Genomic DNA, 18,220 nt, shown 5'->3' with positions numbered 1-18,220 from the left:
GTCTCCTCCAAGTTAAGTCTCATTGCCATTTCCCCCGTCCATTTCTCTAAGTCACTAGATAGAAGCATCTCATGGGCACTTTATCCATAGTACTTGTAATCCTTATTCTATAATAATATCTTAATTATTGTTTAACATTCTCAAGGATGTGGGCATAATTGGCCAACTCCGTTATCAAATTATCTTGTTTTCTTTTCTTCTATTTATTCTATGCTTTTTATACGGCCGCTTCTTGCCAACAGGTGAGCAATTATAGGTGGACCAACAAAAAGAAATATTGTCAATCAGCCAACATGAATCCATTGCTGGTTTGCACTACGCCATCTTTCTCTCTCTGGTCCTTCACATTCGAATGTCGCTGGTGTCTCCCTTCTCTCCTACCCTTCAGCCCAAAATAAACAATTGCAACAAATCATCTTTATTCATCACGTTTTAAGCACACTATACATTTCCCTGAGCTTCAATTTCCTTCAACATGGACCCCTTCCATATATATCAACATAAATGAACTTGTACTGCTTATTATGCGGTCCCTGCCATTTATTACCAATTAACCCCTTCCTCTTTATTAGGGTTTTAATTTCTTAACCGTTTCCATCAATTTATATCAAAGTAGGGTTTTTCTAGCTTAACCTATTTATATCATATCCTTACATGTAATACTAGTACTACTCTTTGTGGTTCCTTTTGTTCAAGCTATAGTTGGGTTAGCTGAGTTAGAGTGTTTTTCCTTTCTATTTTTATAACTGTAATTTGAGATGATGGAGGAATACACTAATACTAGTAATCACATGAGTGAAAACACAGGTCCTAGTTCAAGTCCAAGGCCAAATTTCTTGTACTCTTCTTTGGCTAGTGGTTCAAGCCTTGAAAATCATCATCATCAATTTTCAATCAACAACTTTCATCTTCAATCTGATAGTGGATCAGATCATCATCATCACTGTTTTCTATACGATCAATTACCACCACAATCTGCTGTGAAAAGTGAAGCTCCTAATTCTACTACATCTCAGCTTTTCACTCCGATTTTCAACTATCCTTTGATGAGAGGAAATTTTCAGAAAAACACTATGCAGCAGTACCAAGGAGGGAGCCAAAGTTTTAATGAAGTTGAAGACATAAAAGCTAAAATCATTGCTCATCCTCAGTACTCCAATCTCATTGAAGCTTACCTTGATTGTCAAAAGGTCCTCCTATTAATTATTAATTAATTTTATCTTTCACTATATAATCACCATTAGTTAAGTATCTATACCCAATATTATTACTTAAGCATGATGAGGTTTTGATTTCAAGCACATAAGAATGCAGTTGCTATGTATACAAAAATAGTTTTATCGCACAAGATTGTCTCTCATATATGAAAAACCGTGGATGAAAAAATATTGTAAAAATTAATTGCTATCTTATCCCTCTCTAAAAAATAATTGCAGGTTGGAGCTTCTTCGGAAGTGGTGACGCGTCTGGTTGAGACGAGGCAAGAGTTTGAGGCACGGCAACGATCTTCACTTAACTCAAGGGAAAATTCAAAGGACCCAGAACTTGACCAATTTATGGTACTGGAGGATTTTGCTTGCTTTACTTTTTTTCATTTGCTATTTTTGCGCTTTACTTTCCTTATGATATATAGTGTTATTAGTGTTAATGGTGTGTGTTTAATTTTACAGGAAGCATATTATGGCATGCTAGTGAAGTATAGAGAGGAATTAACAAGGCCAGTACAAGAGGCAATGCATTTCATGAGGAAGATAGAAACTCAGCTTAATTTGCTTTGCAATGGACCCGTGTGGATCTTCTCTGGTACTACTTTGTTATCTTTCTCTTTATAGAACAACACCACCATATTTAAATTTGTTATTCCTTCTTAAGGTGATAGTATCAAAGAAATATTAAACTAATTAATCATTATTGACTTAACTGTAGTCATCAGCTATGCCTATGCGTAATATAAATCTCGGTTCTACTGTTCTTGAAATTTGGAATCTCAAGTGTTTCTGTCCTCAAAGAGTCCAGGAAACTTTGACCAAATTTTTTACTTTATCGCTATTCCTACCTTGAAATAGGTGGAGGGTAAGATGACCCAGATTAGACAAGATGTTATTTCAATATTTCATCAAGCACAGAACCCTAGTCACGAGCCTATAGTATATCATAATACATTTTATAAGGGTTTTCTTATTCTGTACCTTTTAACACAGATGATAATGAGTTTAAAAGGAGTCTTTTTTTTTCAACAAAAGACAAAATACTTGTACTTTTTTAAATATATTATTTTCAAGAAAATTTGTTGATTTTTTACACAGGATTTCTTAGAAACAAAAGATATAACACTTGTATTATATAAATACGTGATTTCCAAGAAAATTTATCCAGGAATCCTTGTAGGACGTAAAGATATCCATTTTATTAAAAATTTAAGAAGAAAATGAAATATGATCAGTTTTTATTTTCTTGTGTCCCAAACATGACAAGTTACATTTCACATTTTTTATATATTATAGGATTGGTGTCTTATTATCACGACTCGATATAAAGCTTTAAAGCTGTATTTATATTTAATTATTTATCATTATTCAGTTGATTAGTAGTAGTGAGTCGCATTTTTTGCTTAAACCCAAATTCACACGTTCGGGTCTCTGCTCATCATCATCATCTTCTTTTTCCAAAGCTTCTGAATTCTGACAAAAATATTCTTCTAGGGTTTGCTAGCTATTCCCTTTTATTTTTGGGTTTTGCTAGCTAAGGCCTACTATGGTTTTGCATTATACATATTCATTGGGTAATTATTAATGTGGCATGACATTATTATCAGTTCTAGTTAAGAATTTCAAAAATACAAAATTATCACCGGAAAACTAAAAAATCACAATCTAATTTATTAAGTATCATTTCCCGGTTAAGTTTTTTTGTTATCTTTGATCCATTAATTATGGTAAACATAATCGAAATTAATATATTGAATGGTCATGTTTGCCTTAGTTGAGGATTCAACAACAAAAATTGTACATTGTCAACATAAAATTTTATATAGTTAATATTTTGTCTATTATTTATGTATAATACTTACATTTAAGTCTCTCATTAATAGAATAGAATTAGAATGAAGAAAAAAAGAGTGAGATAAAAGTTTAAGAGAAAGAAAGACGTTTTCCTCCTTCATTGTTAAGACCAAAGAAATGAGTGAATAAAAACTCTTCCAGACCTACCATAAATTCTTTTTCTTTTAGTTTAATAAGAAAGTGGAGAAGAAATGATGATTTAACATGAAATATCACAAATATCCTCATTTTTTTATTTTTTCTACCTGATGGTTTTAAATACTAATAACATATTCAAGTCTCTTATAAATGTAAAAAATATTAAATTGAAATTATAATAAAATGTATGATAAAATTTAAAATTATAACATTTATTATTTAATTAATAATAAAATAACATTTTTCTCTTTCTCTTACTTTATTTTAGCTTTTAGAGATATTGTATCATTTGAAACATAATCCTATATATTTTATCACTTTATATCCAACTAAATAAAAGCGTAAGAGAAAAAAATAAGCATTTTTCTTTATTTTATTTCATTCTTATCTTATACTAAATATTACAAAAATTTATTATATTTCTTATTTTTCTCTTGCTCCTCACTCTTCTACTCATCTCTTAACTTTCTCTCTTCTTATTTTCTTTTATACAACCAAATAAAATATAAGAATCTATAATGATTATCCCCTCTTAATCATTAATATGTGATATTAATGTACTGTTAGTGTAAAGAGTCAATATTGATTTATAATAGTAAATCATCATTTATTATTAATTTGAATTACTTTTTAAAGAGTTAATATTGATTAAATATGAATTATGGATAATGTACTGATAATATATAATTTTTTTACTAATATTATATACATTTTTTCTCATAATGCTAATAGTTGGAGTAGACTACATAATTAGAACAAGGTATTAATGATGTATAATAAATAAATAATATTTATTTTTAAAATATTGATATATAAATATTTCATAATTGTTTTTTGTATGATTTTTTGATATATAAATAATATGTTTAGCATTCATTCATCCAACTAAGCAATATTGTCACCTCTCTACATGAAGTTTCTTATTTTATATCAAACATTGAATATCAGATAATATTATGAGTTTTGTAGATATGTGGTAAAACTTAATGTTCAAAATTGTTGAGGTCCACTATATATTCCAAAGTCGACATTTTGGCTTTGTAGTGCATGATCATTTACCCTACATTATCCTGTTTACCAGAAAATTACATTGACATTGTTGCATTAATGCCAATGTGCAGCAGATAAGTATGAAGGTATTGGTTCATCGGAAGAGGATCAAGACAATAATAGTGGTGGAGAAACAGAATTGCCCGAGTTTGATCCCAGATCAGAAGACCGTGAACTTAAAAATCACTTGCTGAAGAAGTATAGTGGTTATTTGAGTAGCCTTAAGCAAGAACTTTCAAAGAAAAAGAAGAAGGGAAAGTTGCCTAAAGATGCTAGGCAGAAGCTACTTAACTGGTGGGAATTGCATTACAAATGGCCATATCCTTCGGTATGTAACCCTACAATTCTGTTAAGCACTTTTTTATTTCTAGAAGTGAAGGATCTGTTTGGTTTGGGAAAGTCGGAAATGTTTCCCATTTTCATTCATAATTAACACTGTCTTTGTTATAGATAATTTTGAGAGGAAAGAAATAAGGAAGAGAGAGATTGGGGGTAAAAATAAGTGTCATAATAGGAATTATACATCCCGAAATATTTTTATGAACCAAAATGCCACAGATGCCCTAAATTATTCAAATATTTCATGTACAACAACTCATATTAATTACATGGAGCTTTCCTCAATCCTTATACAAATCAAAGATAATAGGTACTCACTCCTCAAGTCCTCATTATAATCAGACATAGTGCAGAAGGTTTTGATGGCCTTTTTTTGTAAAATATTTTATAGATCAACATTTATTATTATTTTTTCCCTATTGCCCACATTAAATTTTTGACCATCTTTATATTTTTGCTGTTGTCATTCAAACTAGTAGTTAATTAACAACAAGAAATAAGTACAAGATAAAACAACTAATTACTTTTATTAGTTTGTTAGTTGAAAATATATAATAAAGACCAGATATAGTATTAAAGGAAACAATAAATAGATTGGATGTTCCGGGAACACAAAAAACATGCCATACTTCGGAGGATTTGCGCCATGTAAGTACAGGAAGAATTTAGGAATGAAGTAAAAGATTTTGATAGTAAGGAGTGAAATGAAAGAGATTAAAAGTTTGAATTTCGCCCACAACAAATACTAACATACCCTAACAATTATCAATAAGAAAACATACTCTATTAAGATACATTCTGCATTTGATTTATTAAAATATTTAGAGACAACACAAACACAAAAAAGGTGCCTCATTTTATTTTTAAGTTGACTTCAACATTTGACAAAAATCTTACAGGGACAACACAAATGTAATATTTGTTCCTTCCCACTAAACCAGAGGATAAAACTGTGTAGTGCACATTGTAGCTAATTGTGTTGTGTTGTCCCTAGCATCAAATACACCCTTAATTTTTCTACATTTATGTGTAAACGTGTAATATTATTTTTGAAGATAGTTGCAATTCTATCATGAATCCTACAACCATACACATGTTAATAATGGTTTTAGTGCCTACGACAAATTATGATTAACAGAATAAATTTTGTATTCTTTTCTTCTTTCTTTTTCTGAAATACCTATTTATGGATAACCACTAGGAATCAGAGAAGGTGGCACTGTCAGAGTCAACTGGTTTGGACCAGAAGCAAATAAATAATTGGTTCATAAACCAAAGGAAGAGGCACTGGAAACCATCTGAAGATATGCAATTTATGGTAATGGATGGCCTGAATCCCCAGAATGGCACAACTCTTTATATGGATGATGTATACATGGGTGATGGTCACTATCGTCTAGCACCATGAGCTATGTGCTTTTCAATAACAAAAGATGTAAGTAGCACTCAATCTAGCTATGAACATTCTTGTTGCTTGTAATTCCAGTTTGAGTGTTGTTCCTGATAGCAATGATTCATTAAGATGATATTAAGTTGTTTGGTTTGCGGTGGTTTGGTCTATTTGTATTATGCAAAATGAAGCCATTTTTTATGAGAAGACACCAAACTATGTACATTTATTTGATTTAATTCAAACTAGGTCTTGGATTTGGTTCATCAATGTTATAAACAACACTTCTTCTTTATCTTTTGCAAATTGGTATATGGACCCAAAAGTTTGTATCCTCTAAGTTCTAAGAAGATCATTACTTGATCTTTCTCTTGTATTGAATGGGCACCCCTTGTGCTCATATTAATGCAATTTTTCTTTATAGAAAATAAAAAGTTGTTTGGATTGTAATCTTAGAAAGGTGTTACTAGCTTTTGAGCTTTTAATTAAGTGGATATGATAGAAATGTATGCATCATATGTGAGGATGATTCAATGTTATGTTTTGCATTTTGGAATCCAAGGTCATGCTTCTTATGTTTGAGCAAACCTTTGAATAATGTTTTGTTTTGTCTTGGTTCAAAGTTCCTATATTAATCATTTTTTTAGTTCTAGAATTAAGATTCTTTGTAATAGAAAATAGTCATTCACAATGAGAATAGTATAGAAGAGACTTCTGAGATGAGAGGGGGAACCAAACCCTAAACCATTGAGGTGGCCGCTTAAGGCAAAAAACATGATTATTGGTGCTGTTTTTCCTTGTCTTTGGATGGAACTTCTAATGGTTTACTCTTTTTGGACTGGTGTATGTGCAGTCCTTTTGAATGCATATTAAACAATGTTATCTACTCTATGATTATGAGTAATGGTAAGAACATGAGATATGCTGTGAAATATGTTTTAAAAACTAAAATAATAAATAGCCAAAAATTAATATGGAAATCACAAAATTTAAATATATCTTCTTTTTTTATCAGCAATGAAAACTTTATTAATCAAGAGATAAAATATTAGGAGAATAAGTGCTACTCCTATCTACTGAATCTCTGAAATTAACAAAGAGAAAGACAAGTTGATGGATGTCTCATCCAATCAACATAAGAGTAAGAGAAGAAAGGAAAGCGGACACTAATAAGATTCCATGAATGCAGAAAAATAAGCTCCACCATCTCCTCTATTTGGAACCTCAAGTTCTCAAAGATAACTTTGTTCCTAATGTGCCAAATAGTCCAAATTGTGACAAACCAAAGAGCCACCCGTAACTGTTTTTTCTTCTTCTCCAACCATATCATGCTTTCATGAGACGCAAAGAGAGTCATTACATCATTACGAACGATAGATATAAGACTAAAGCAAGAATAAAGCTTTTGCCAAACAAGATAGGATAATGAACAAGAAAAAAACAAGTGACTAGTAGTTTCCTCCAACTCACCACAAAGAGAACAAATAAGGGGATCTTGCATAGATAATCCACTTATATGACCAAAGTTCACTTTAGTTGGTACCCCATCTAAAGCAATTCTCCACACTAAGCATTTCATCTTTGATGGAACATTAGAAGCCCAAAGCCTCTTGAAGAAAACAAGGTCCTGACTTCCTTCCACATGATGCAAAGATTGGTAAGCACTCCTGACCGAGTATTGCCCACTTATGTCATGAATCCAAGTCCAAGAATCAGCAGTATGTTGTTTAGGCGTAGAGTTGTGTAGGAATCGTAGGAGACCTTCATATTCTTCTTCCTCCCAAACGAACAAGTTCCTTCTCCAATGTATGCTCCAAGACCAAACCCCATTACTCCAAGCACCCAAGGATTCAACAATTGCATCTTTTTCTAAAGCCACCTGAAATAATCTTGCGAAGGAATTTTTAAGGGTATCTCTCCCCACCCATAAATCAGTCTAAAATTTAATAGAAGAGCCAAATCCTAAAGATCTACGAACACCATAATTTACCCAACCACAACCTATTCCCTCCCCGAATTGACTAAGATTGCCTAACTCTCTCCACCTAGAAGAACCCCTCTTGAAACACTCTAATTCACCACCCTTTCCACTACTTAGAAACTCATCCCCATATTTCGATTTAAAAACTTTTACCCAAAGAGACTCCCCCTCACATAATAAATGCCATCTCCATTTACCTAAAAGAGTAAGTTAAAAAGGAATAAGTTTTTCAGCCCAAGACCACCTTCTTCTTTAGGCCTACAAACTTTCACCCACCTCACCCAATGTATCCCTTTTCTCTCGTCACCCCTTCCCCAAAGGAAACGCCTTTGAATTTTGTCAATCATATTAATAACAGAAATTTGAGCTTTAAAGAATGAAAAGAGATAGATAGTTAGAGAACATAATACCGATTTTAGAAGAGTTACCCTACCGCCAAAGGAGATGAGCTTGTGCTTCCAAAGAGAGAGTTTCTTTTTGAATGAATCAATGATAGGAAACCAAGTAGAGAGCCTTTTAGGTTTTGCACCAACAGGAATTCCCAAGAACTTATATCTAATCAAATAAGTTACACACTTCACAATTGATATCTATGTGACTTTATATTTTGAAATTGTTATATGATCAATTTGTTGTCAATATTGTGAAACATTTCCCGCTCAATATAAGTGACTAGTTAGTATTTCATTATGCATCTTTTACTTGATTACACAACTTATTTTTCACTATCTTCATAGTTTAAAAGGCTTTTTCTGTAGTTGTTGTGACAACAAATAAAATCTTTGTTAACTTCAAAAGAAGATAAACTAATGAGTAAACAATGTGTCTTCCACTTTCAACCTACTTATTTAAAATATTATTTTCTTCTTCCAAAGAAGCAAATTCAATATTACTACACATCAATATCAATGATATAATTCTCAAGTTTATTATCAACAGTTATTGAATTAGTTGAACAAAAATCACGTGGATAAAACTTTGCAAATTCAATCAGTTTTGTCATATCAAAACTGAAGAAGAAATTGGTCAAACTCAAACGATATATACAAAGAAGTAATTAAATATTTATTGGAGAAAAGGATCATAAAATTTCGTAAGTTACATATCCAGGATAATATAGAATAATTCAACATAACAATACCTATATGTTTTTCATGATGAATGTTATTTTGTTTGCAAAAAAATCCACATGTAGAATTGCATATGCATGTAGCATGTCCGCCATTATGAGGTTTTCTACTTATTGAAGGTTAGAGTTCCCTTATCCTTTCTTATAAAGGAACGAGGATAAGAGGCAAAATTAGGTAAACATTTTAAATATTAGTATATCTCTTCCATGCTGATGTATGTTTAGCATTTGAAAAGATATACCTGATTTGGGATGAAAGAGATAATCATACTCACAACCTTCATATAGATTTACTTTATCATTTTTTTCAAGCACACGCCAAATTTATTGAAGAAAAAAAACAAGAAAGGAAACAAGAAGATAACAAAAGTAAAGAAAGACAATCTTCAGAAAATGCAGAAAGCACAAACCAAGAAATGTGGAAAACCAAAACTATCCTAAAAACCACTACATCCCTAACAGCAGCAAAAGAATTTGCACACCTGCAAATTCAAACCAAGCTATCTTATCCAAAAGGAGAGAATGCAACCAAGACTAAAATTATCCACATAACTAACTTATCATTTTTTACTAAACAACAAAACAACAACTACTACCAATCTGCACAACAACCAAACCTATCTGCAGAGTAGAAAAATGCTAGCAGCAGAAAAAAGATCATCCAGCAGAATAACCTTTTTCCTTATCTTCTTTTTCTGAAACTTTGTGAGGATGTTAGAGAAGTCTTCTGCAGTATCCGGGACAATATCAGCGTCCTTATCATCTGCATCCCCCCAGAAGCTATTCAAAATATTGAGATCCTTTCCCACAACATCATTTTCAATTGAATCATCTGGCTGAATGATAAATTGTTGCTGATTATTTATCATATTGTCTGACAAGTTTGGGTGAGCATTTCTAGGATCCTACTAGAGCGGAGTACTTGAAAATTCCTCTAAAGGCTCACTACTAGATTCCTCCTCTGAAATATGAGATTGCTCTAGATTCATAACTTCCTGCTCCAGGGTAGGCATATTACGAACAACATTGCTATCAAACTCCAAGTTTATAACTAGATCATGTGCATCCTTGATGACAGTGGCCTCCCTACCTAGGTTCTGAGACAAAAGTCTCTTCCTTGCTAGTTTAGTCAATTCCTCTGCTCCTTGGACACCGCCTTTGTATATTTCCCTACAATTTTGTGCTAGGTGTCCAAGGGATTGACACCCTTTGCAGAATTCTTGAAGCTTTTCATATTTGATACGAACAAAAAAGGCAAACCTTCTCTTTCCACCAAGATTTGGTTATGAAGCTCTGTCTTAAGAACAACTTTCACAAGAACCATTGCAAAATAACTGAATGTCCTGTTTTTTGTTGCCTCATCCAATGAAATCGAGATGCCAATCCCACCAACGATTGAAAAAATGATACGAGAAATCCAATATTCCCGGGGAAGATCCATAATTCTGATCCAACATTGAGAGTAAGTAACCTTTTGAAGACTTGGGTTGAAATCCAGCATCCAGAGAGAAAGCCGAAGAATACCCGGTTTCAAGCTCAATGAGCCTATAGGACACACACTTCTCATATCTTCAGAAGAGGAAAAAGAGAAATCGAAGAAACCCCTCCATAAGGAAACCGTTGACCAGTTACTGATTTTGTTCCATAAAACCATAAGTTTGGATTTAAGGTCTAAGAACTTGATTGGAGTGTCCCCCTTACCTAAGGTTAACCTGTCGTGAATGTGAGTTTTGCATCTATTAAGACCCGCCTGGTATTCCTCTTTGGGGATCTTCACAGCTATAACATCCCCTTTAACACAAGGTTGAGGGAGTTGAGAGAGTGAAATGTTATTATCTTCACTAAGTACTAGCACAAATGATTTCTTCTCCACCCGGGCTGGGTCATGTGAAAGTGGCTTTGCACTCTCTTGCTTCCGATGAGATTGTTATTCTTGAAGAATTTAGAAGGAATGACTATGGGATGAGAGGCTTGGTTGAAGACATTAGGAAATTGGAGATTCTCTCTCATCTTTTCCCTTCCCCTACTTTATTATGATTCGATCCAATTAAATGATTTAAGAAGAGGTAGACCTATTATAAATAATTTGGAATCACGATTATATATTGTTTGATTGGTAAATGTTAGTATATTAGTATTTATTGTGGGCGAGATTCAAACTCTCAACTTCCTTCACTCCGCTGCTTCTCTCTAACTATTAAACCACATTATAACTCTTTTTTAATTTGTTGTAGGTATGACTCGAAGCCACAATCTCATTCATTCAATTTCTTAATCCCTCCCTCTTAGCCACCAGACAACCTTATGACTTCCTCGCCGCTATATTTTTTGCAGTCAAAACATAGAAAAATATTTTTTATCTCCAATTTAGAAAATATGGCCATTGAACCAATTCTGATTTTCGAAGACAATTACAAAAGAGTGAAAATATTAGTACCACATTCTTCCTTATTAAAACATTACTTTCGCTAGTTGCATGAATTTGTATATCCTTAATTTATTTTATTAAAATGTATTAAAATATCTTTTAATTTTGTGTCTCATAAGAGTTTATATTGTTCCTACATGTCTCTAAATGTAATAGTTAAATTACATCCAAATCCTTTTAATTAATTAAGTGTATAAGTTTATTAAAAAATGATCTGCATACACGTGTAAGGACCATTGTTCACATTAAACATATAATAATTTTTTCTAGCTAGCATGATGCTGATGATGAGTGGCTAAATGGATATTTATCTGTATAGAAGTGATTATGGGCCTTTGAGCCAATAAGCAAAGTTGTTGGGGGCGAGGAGCCATTGCTTTCACCACCGCAAATTCTCTCACAAGAAGGGCATTTGGTAAGGGTGGTTGCTGGAATTTGCGCATGGAAGGGTCCTGGTGATGTTAGCATTGATTTAAGTTCTTCCAGCTCCTTTTGCAGCCTCTTGTTCTCCTCTCTTAGAGTCTTGCAGTACTTACTTAGCGACTCGAAATCAGATTCTGTTTGCTTCAGTTTTATCCTGTGCATTTAATAATTATTTAAAAAAAGTAATATATAAAAATAATAGTAAATTATACAGACATCACTCGAGATTAATGGACTATAAAAATCACTCCTCTGATTTTTATCCGGACACAAATAACTCATAAAATTTATACACATGTGAGAGTTAGCACCTATGCAGGGGAGATGAGTTTATTTATCTATAATATAAACAATGACAATGCATCAATATCAAAAACTTCAAATCATTTTCAGTATACTTTATTTTACCCCTGACACTTAAATTAACTTTTGTTTTCAATATAAGGTTAATTAGAAGTAAGAAATAATTTAAACAAAATAATAAAAATAATAATCCATAGGTCATTATTTGTTATAATTATTTTAAGACATATTGGAGATTGAAAAAAAATAAGGTAGTGAACTTGAGATTAAAGAAAATAAATATTTTTATATAAAATACTTGAGTTTATTTTATTACTCAAATATTTATTATTTTGTATAATTAGGACGTTTTAAAAGAATAATCACTTTTACCTATTTTTTGTTGGAGGATAAGGAGGAGTTAGTTCATGGAATTAATAAAGGTAGAGAGAATTTGTTTCGTTGTCTAAAGAAAACTGAATTTCAGTTACACCATCAAATTGTGAAAAATGTTCATCATTATATTTTACTGTCAATATTCCTGGTGATGAGTGTCACATAGTAAAAATAGAAGCAAAAATAAGGAGAAATAGTGCTTTCCCCTTTAAAAAGCATATAAAATGATTTTTTTTTGTTTTTTTTTTGTTTTTGGTACTACTTACGGAAATATTCCAACAACATGTATACACTATGGACGAATTAATATGAAGCCTCGTGCGTATTTTGTGATAGTACAAGAGAAATATTTTTTTAATATCACAATATCTATACTTCTATACTATATATAAAGCCAAAACTTGAAATAACTTCTCCAATGGTGTAATTTTTGTTTCCTATATTGCCCTTAACATTATTTAATTTTTACAAATAAACTATATAATTATAAGCAAATACCACCAATACATATCTCACCTTAAATTAAACATTATGATAAACACAAAAAAATATAATATAAAGTACACCGAACACAAAAAATACATTTTAATTCAAAAAATGAAATATATAAAAATTGAATATGTAGTATTACGCAATATTCGCCGGCGAAGTGCCTGTACACACTAATAGTTTAGAATGAGACTCCTCTCCAGTGAGGAAGTAAGTGATGTCAAAAACTAAAGAAAATGGGATATGCTTTTACATTTATACCCTTATATTTATTATGATAAGACAAATTTATCCTGAAAAAATTGTAATTGTCTCTCCATTAATGGAGAGGAGCCTGACCCGTTTAGTTTATGTAGGTAAATAAGAATCAACTTGTCATGTATTTTGATGAGTGAGGGTCCATGTTTTACTAAGATAATTTATGGGATATATTTTTCATTCTTTTCAATGACAAAAATGAAGTGTATAATTTTAATATGTTTTTTCTTTACATAAAAAATAGTTAACTATATATTTTAATATGTTTTTCATTCTTTGGAAAATTATTTACCTCATAAACTAGTTAATGTTCTGTGTTAATTTTCCGTCCGGAGTCAAAAAATTTATTCGATTTTGTAGAGTAAAATTTATATATAATATAAGTTGTTGTCTTAACACAAATGTACTGTATAAATAGGAAGTTCATATATTAAAGTAGTAATTAAGTTAAAGTGACGTCTTTATAAATTGGAAATTACCTGGCTCTTCTATTTTGAAACCACACTTCTACTTGTCTCGCCCTCAAATTCAGCTTTCTTGCAATCTCTTGCTTTTGCTTCTGAGAAAAATGATAAAAGAAACTTAACCAGCATTAGTACACCGACATAAATAATATAAATGAACGATAGTTTGGGTATAAAATTTTACCTTAATAATACATAGATATTACAATAAAAAAGAACAACCAAAAAATCATTAAATCATGTGAAAACATAGAGATCCAAAAGAATTATTGATTGAATGAAAAGAGCTTAATCATGATTAACTCAGTCATATTTATATTATACTATAAGGTACCGGATTGAGAGTAGAATGTTCTTCGAAGTTTTTCTCTAACACTGTTGATTGTTCTTTTGTGAGCCTAAGTTTCTTCTTTGGGGTAATATCTTCACCATCAAAATTGCGTACCTTTGATGGAACCTTCTCTACCTCAACCTCAAATTCTTGACCTAAACAATGGTCTCTCACCCTCGTGATACTTGAAGAATTGGAAATCAATGATGAAGACACCGTGCTACGCGAAGAAGCTTCAATCTTTGAACCTGGTTGGTTATTTGTCTCATTACCATGATCATCACTACTTGGTCCTAATGTTAGAGATAGATAATATGCCTTGTTAAATTTTGATGGATCATCTTCTCTTTTTTTCTGGATTTGATCTCTTTGATTGTGATGATCATGGAGGCCAAGACTAAGACCAAGACCAAATTGAAGCCCTGTGTTAGAGATATCATTAAAACCCATATACAAATTGTGAGGTAGGAACTTGGTGAAAATGTTGAAGGAGTGTGTAGCTTACAATATTCTGAATGTATATTATATATATGAAAAGAGAGGGTGCTGTAGGAAATGAAGAGGGTTTATGCATGATTGAGTTGGGGGTAGTTGGGGACTAATTTATTTATTTAGCAGGCAAGAACTGATCTGAAAGAATTAATTAACGCAATGAGTTACATATTAACGTGGTTATTCTAGAATAAAAAAAGTTATTTTTTTTATCAGCAAAAAGATTGATTTTATTATGATACCATTAGTACAACAAATTACAAGCAGATTCTATAGATTCACAAAATGTAACTATAGAAAATACTAGGAAATAATAAGAAACTAAACTCTTATATAGATTATTCTGGAATAAAAAAAAAGTTGTTTACATGCAGAATAAAGTTGTTTACATTCTTTATGTCTTATCCATCTTTTATATGACTTCTATTTAAAAGTGAATAACTAATTTTTTTATAAATAAATTAATGACGTATTTATAATGTACAAATGTAATTATACACTCATTACATTAATTCCGAAATCATGAAATTTTTAATCTCTCCTTTTTGGCTGATAGGTTGACCATGAAAAAGTTAATGACTCCACCTCTCTCTTTTTTAGCAGGACGAGTTATGCAAATAATATGCAATTGTAGCATGATGAAGGGGATATGGTGTGTGTATACATGGAATCACGGGTAAAGTGGGTAGCATAATAAACAAAATGTTGAATACTACATATTGAACTAAAATCTTAAGGTATTAGTTTTATGAGTTTTTATTACTTATAAATTCTTTTACTCCTCCCCACATATCCAATATTAGACTTCACACTTGAATAAACCCAACAATCCCCTCTCAAGTGTGGATACCACACACTATTTTTTGGTCCGCTCCCCCTTAAATCCACCATGTCCCAGCTGAACTATCAGCTCTAATATCACTTGTTGAACCAGACTACGACTGAGGAGTCTCCAACCACCGGGGAGTTCCATTAATGGGGTATAAAAAGAATGGAGAACCACGAGTGAGATACCACGTCTTGTACCAAAACCTTAAAACATTAGTTCCACGAGCTTTTTCTACTTATAAACACTTTTACTCCTCCCCACATATCTAATGCAAGACTTCACACTTGAATAAACCCAATAAGATACCAATTATTAGGATGCTTGAAATATGTTATTGTGTTACTCCCACACTATTTAATATTAGAATAGAATAGAATATCAATGTTATATATTAAACTCAAGTCCCTTATTGTAATGTGCACTAGATATACGCACCAAATCGAAACATCCCATGGGCATTTGGGTTCATCAGTGTGCTAGGGCTTGTAATCCTTATTCTCTAATAATATCTTGTTAGTCCTTAGCGCTCCCGGACTAGGCACAATGACTGAACCTCGTTACCAAATTCTCTTGTTTCTTCTCACTATGTCATATATCGTAATAAACAACGGTCATTCAACAACGCAATTTTGAACGACGCTGTTGAAAATAAGGCGGAAGAACATCAGCAACGCATAATAAAGCATGCACTATCAATGTGTGTAACTTCAACTTCGCATTCTTGACAAAACAATGCTGAATATTAGTAACGTTAGCGCTGACTTGAATGATTTATGTTTAACAACGCATTTGATATAAAGCAATGTTGAAGTTAATATATTCAGCAGTGCATAATTACGGAAGCATTATTGAAGATGACATATTAACAACATTTTCTTAGTTATGCGTTGTTGATGTTATACAACTTCTTAAGCATCTGATATATTAATGGTTGAGTAGTTATGCGTCTCTTCATTTGTTGAAATATTAATGGTTGAGTGGTTATGTGTCTCCTTGTTTGTTGAAATATTAATGGTTGAGTGGTTATGCGCCTCTTCGTTTGTTGAAATATTAATGGTTGAGTGATTATGCGCCTCTTAGTTTGTTGAAATATTAATGGTTGAGTGGTTATGCGTCTCTTCGTTTGTTGAAATATTAATGGTTGAGTGATTATGCGCCTCTTAGTTTGTTGAAATATTAATGGTTGAGTGGTTATGCGTCTCTTCGTTTGTTGAAATATTAATGGTTGAGTGATTATGCGTCTCTTCGTTTGTTAAAATATTAATGGTTGAGTGGTTATGCGTCTCTTCATTTGTTGAAATATTAATGGTTGCTCATCTATAAATATTGTGGTTCACTTCATGTTATATTTCATCAGTAGGAGTATGTGTTTCTATAGGAGTATGTTCAAAATGTTAAAAGTGCTAAAGTTATGCTTCTGTTTCTGAATCATGTCAAGGATGTCTTTAACATCTTTTGATTTGGTAAAAAGACCCAGATTTCAGAAGGAAAATGGCTGTTATACAATATTTATGTTAGATGAAGATTTAATTTGTAAAATATTGAGTTCATTGATCTCTTTCAATTTATTAAGGTCATTGATTTCCCTCATTGAAATCTTTTGATTTTCAAAAAGGACACATATTTCAGAAGGAAAATGGCTGTTATACAAGATTTGCGTGAGATGAAGAATTAATTTGTAAATCATTTAGTTCATTGATTTCACTCATTCGATCAGTTCATTAATTTCCTCCATTGAAATCTTGTCAATGAGGTCTTTAACATCTTTTGATTTTCCAAAAGGGCCCAAATTTTAAAAGGAAATCACTGAACTGTTATACAAGATTTAGAGTCGAGGAAAATATTGTGGACAAGATTAATATGCAAATCTTTCATGTCAAGATTAATGGTTGACTGGTTATGCGTCTCTTCGTTTGTTGAAATATTAATGGTAGCTCATCTATAAATATTGTGGTTCACCTCATGTTATATTTCATCAGTAAGAGTATGTGTTTCTATAGGAGTATGTTCAAAATGTTAAAAGTGCTAAAGTTATGCTTCTGTTTCTGAATCATGTCAAGGATGTCTTTAACATCTTTTGATTTGGTAAAAAGACCTAGATTTCAGAAGGAAAATGGCTGCTATACAATATTTATGTTAGATGAAGATTTAATTTGTAAAATATTGAGTTCATTGATCTCTTTCAATTTATTAAGGTCATTGATTTCCCTCATTGAAATCTTTTGATTTTCAAAAAGGACACATATTTCAGAAGGAAAATGGCTGTTATACAAGATTTGCGTGAGATGAAGAATTAATTTGTAAATCATTTAGTTCATTGATTTCACTCATTCGATCAGTTCATTAATTTCCTCCATTGAAATCTTGTCAATGAGGTCTTTAACATCTTTTGATTTTCCAAAAGGGCCCAAATTTTAAAAGGAAATCACTGAACTGTTATACAAGATTTAGAGTCGAGGAAAAAATTGTGGACAAGATTAATATGCAAATCTTTCATGTCAAGATTAATGGTTGACTGGTTATGCGTCTCTTCGTTTGTTGAAATATTAATGGTAGCTCATCTATAAATATTGTGGTTCACCTCATGTTATATTTCATCAGTAAGAGTATGTGTTTCTATAGGAGTATGTTCAAAATGTTAAAAGTGCTAAAGTTATGCTTCTGTTTCTGAATCATGTCAAGGATGTCTTTAACATCTTTTGATTTGGTAAAAAGACCCAGATTTCAGAAGGAAAATGG

At 31.8% G+C, this 18,220-nt stretch overlaps 2 protein-coding genes across 4 annotated transcripts; one reads left to right on the top strand and one right to left on the bottom strand.

Moving 5' to 3' along the window:
* LOC109357773 (homeotic protein knotted-1-like) lies at positions 316-6,154 on the top strand. Of its 3 annotated transcripts, none has more exons than XM_019601817.1 (5): positions 316-1,190; positions 1,437-1,559; positions 1,671-1,803; positions 4,337-4,578; positions 5,791-6,154. In XM_019601817.1, exons 1-5 carry the CDS (start codon positions 759-761, stop codon positions 5,995-5,997), a joined length of 1,137 nt encoding a protein of 378 aa, XP_019457362.1. In that variant the 5' UTR covers positions 316-758; the 3' UTR covers positions 5,998-6,154. The 3 variants fall into 3 exon arrangements, with proteins under 3 accessions (XP_019457362.1, XP_019457361.1, XP_019457360.1); XM_019601816.1 differs by having other exon boundaries at positions 317-1,190; positions 4,325-4,578; XM_019601815.1 differs by having other exon boundaries at positions 317-1,190; positions 4,322-4,578; positions 5,791-6,153.
* On the bottom strand, positions 11,748-14,654 carry LOC109358135 (homeobox-leucine zipper protein HAT9-like). The gene is made up of 3 exons (XM_019602210.1): positions 14,164-14,654; positions 13,845-13,924; positions 11,748-12,094 (listed from the first exon to the last, which is right to left on the bottom strand). The coding sequence occupies exons 1-3, from the start codon at positions 14,608-14,610 to the stop codon at positions 11,788-11,790; spliced, it is 834 nt and encodes a 277-aa protein (XP_019457755.1). The 5' UTR covers positions 14,611-14,654; the 3' UTR covers positions 11,748-11,787.

This window comes from Lupinus angustifolius, chromosome LG10 (assembly GCF_001865875.1).
Source record: "Lupinus angustifolius cultivar Tanjil chromosome LG10, LupAngTanjil_v1.0, whole genome shotgun sequence".
Classification (NCBI taxonomy): domain Eukaryota; kingdom Viridiplantae; phylum Streptophyta; class Magnoliopsida; order Fabales; family Fabaceae; genus Lupinus; species Lupinus angustifolius.
Note: the sequence above shows the minus strand (reverse complement) of the source record. Positions and strands in the feature narration are given on the sequence as shown.

Coding starts and splice junctions, on each gene's coding strand:
- LOC109357773 (XM_019601815.1), top strand. CDS start 759: ATGATGGAGGAATACACTAATACTAGTAATCACATGAGTGAAAACACA. Junction 1,804..4,321: donor ACCCGTGTGGATCTTCTCTG/GTACTACTTTGT, acceptor GCCAATGTGCAG/CAGATAAGTATGAAGGTATT. Junction 4,579..5,790: donor ACAAATGGCCATATCCTTCG/GTATGTAACCCT, acceptor GATAACCACTAG/GAATCAGAGAAGGTGGCACT.
- LOC109358135 (XM_019602210.1), bottom strand. CDS start 14,610: ATGGGTTTTAATGATATCTCTAACACAGGGCTTCAATTTGGTCTTGGT. Junction 13,925..14,163: donor AACATTCTACTCTCAATCCG/GTACCTTATAGT, acceptor CATTTTTCTCAG/AAGCAAAAGCAAGAGATTGC. Junction 12,095..13,844: donor TTTCAAAATAGAAGAGCCAG/GTAATTTCCAAT, acceptor TTAAATGCACAG/GATAAAACTGAAGCAAACAG.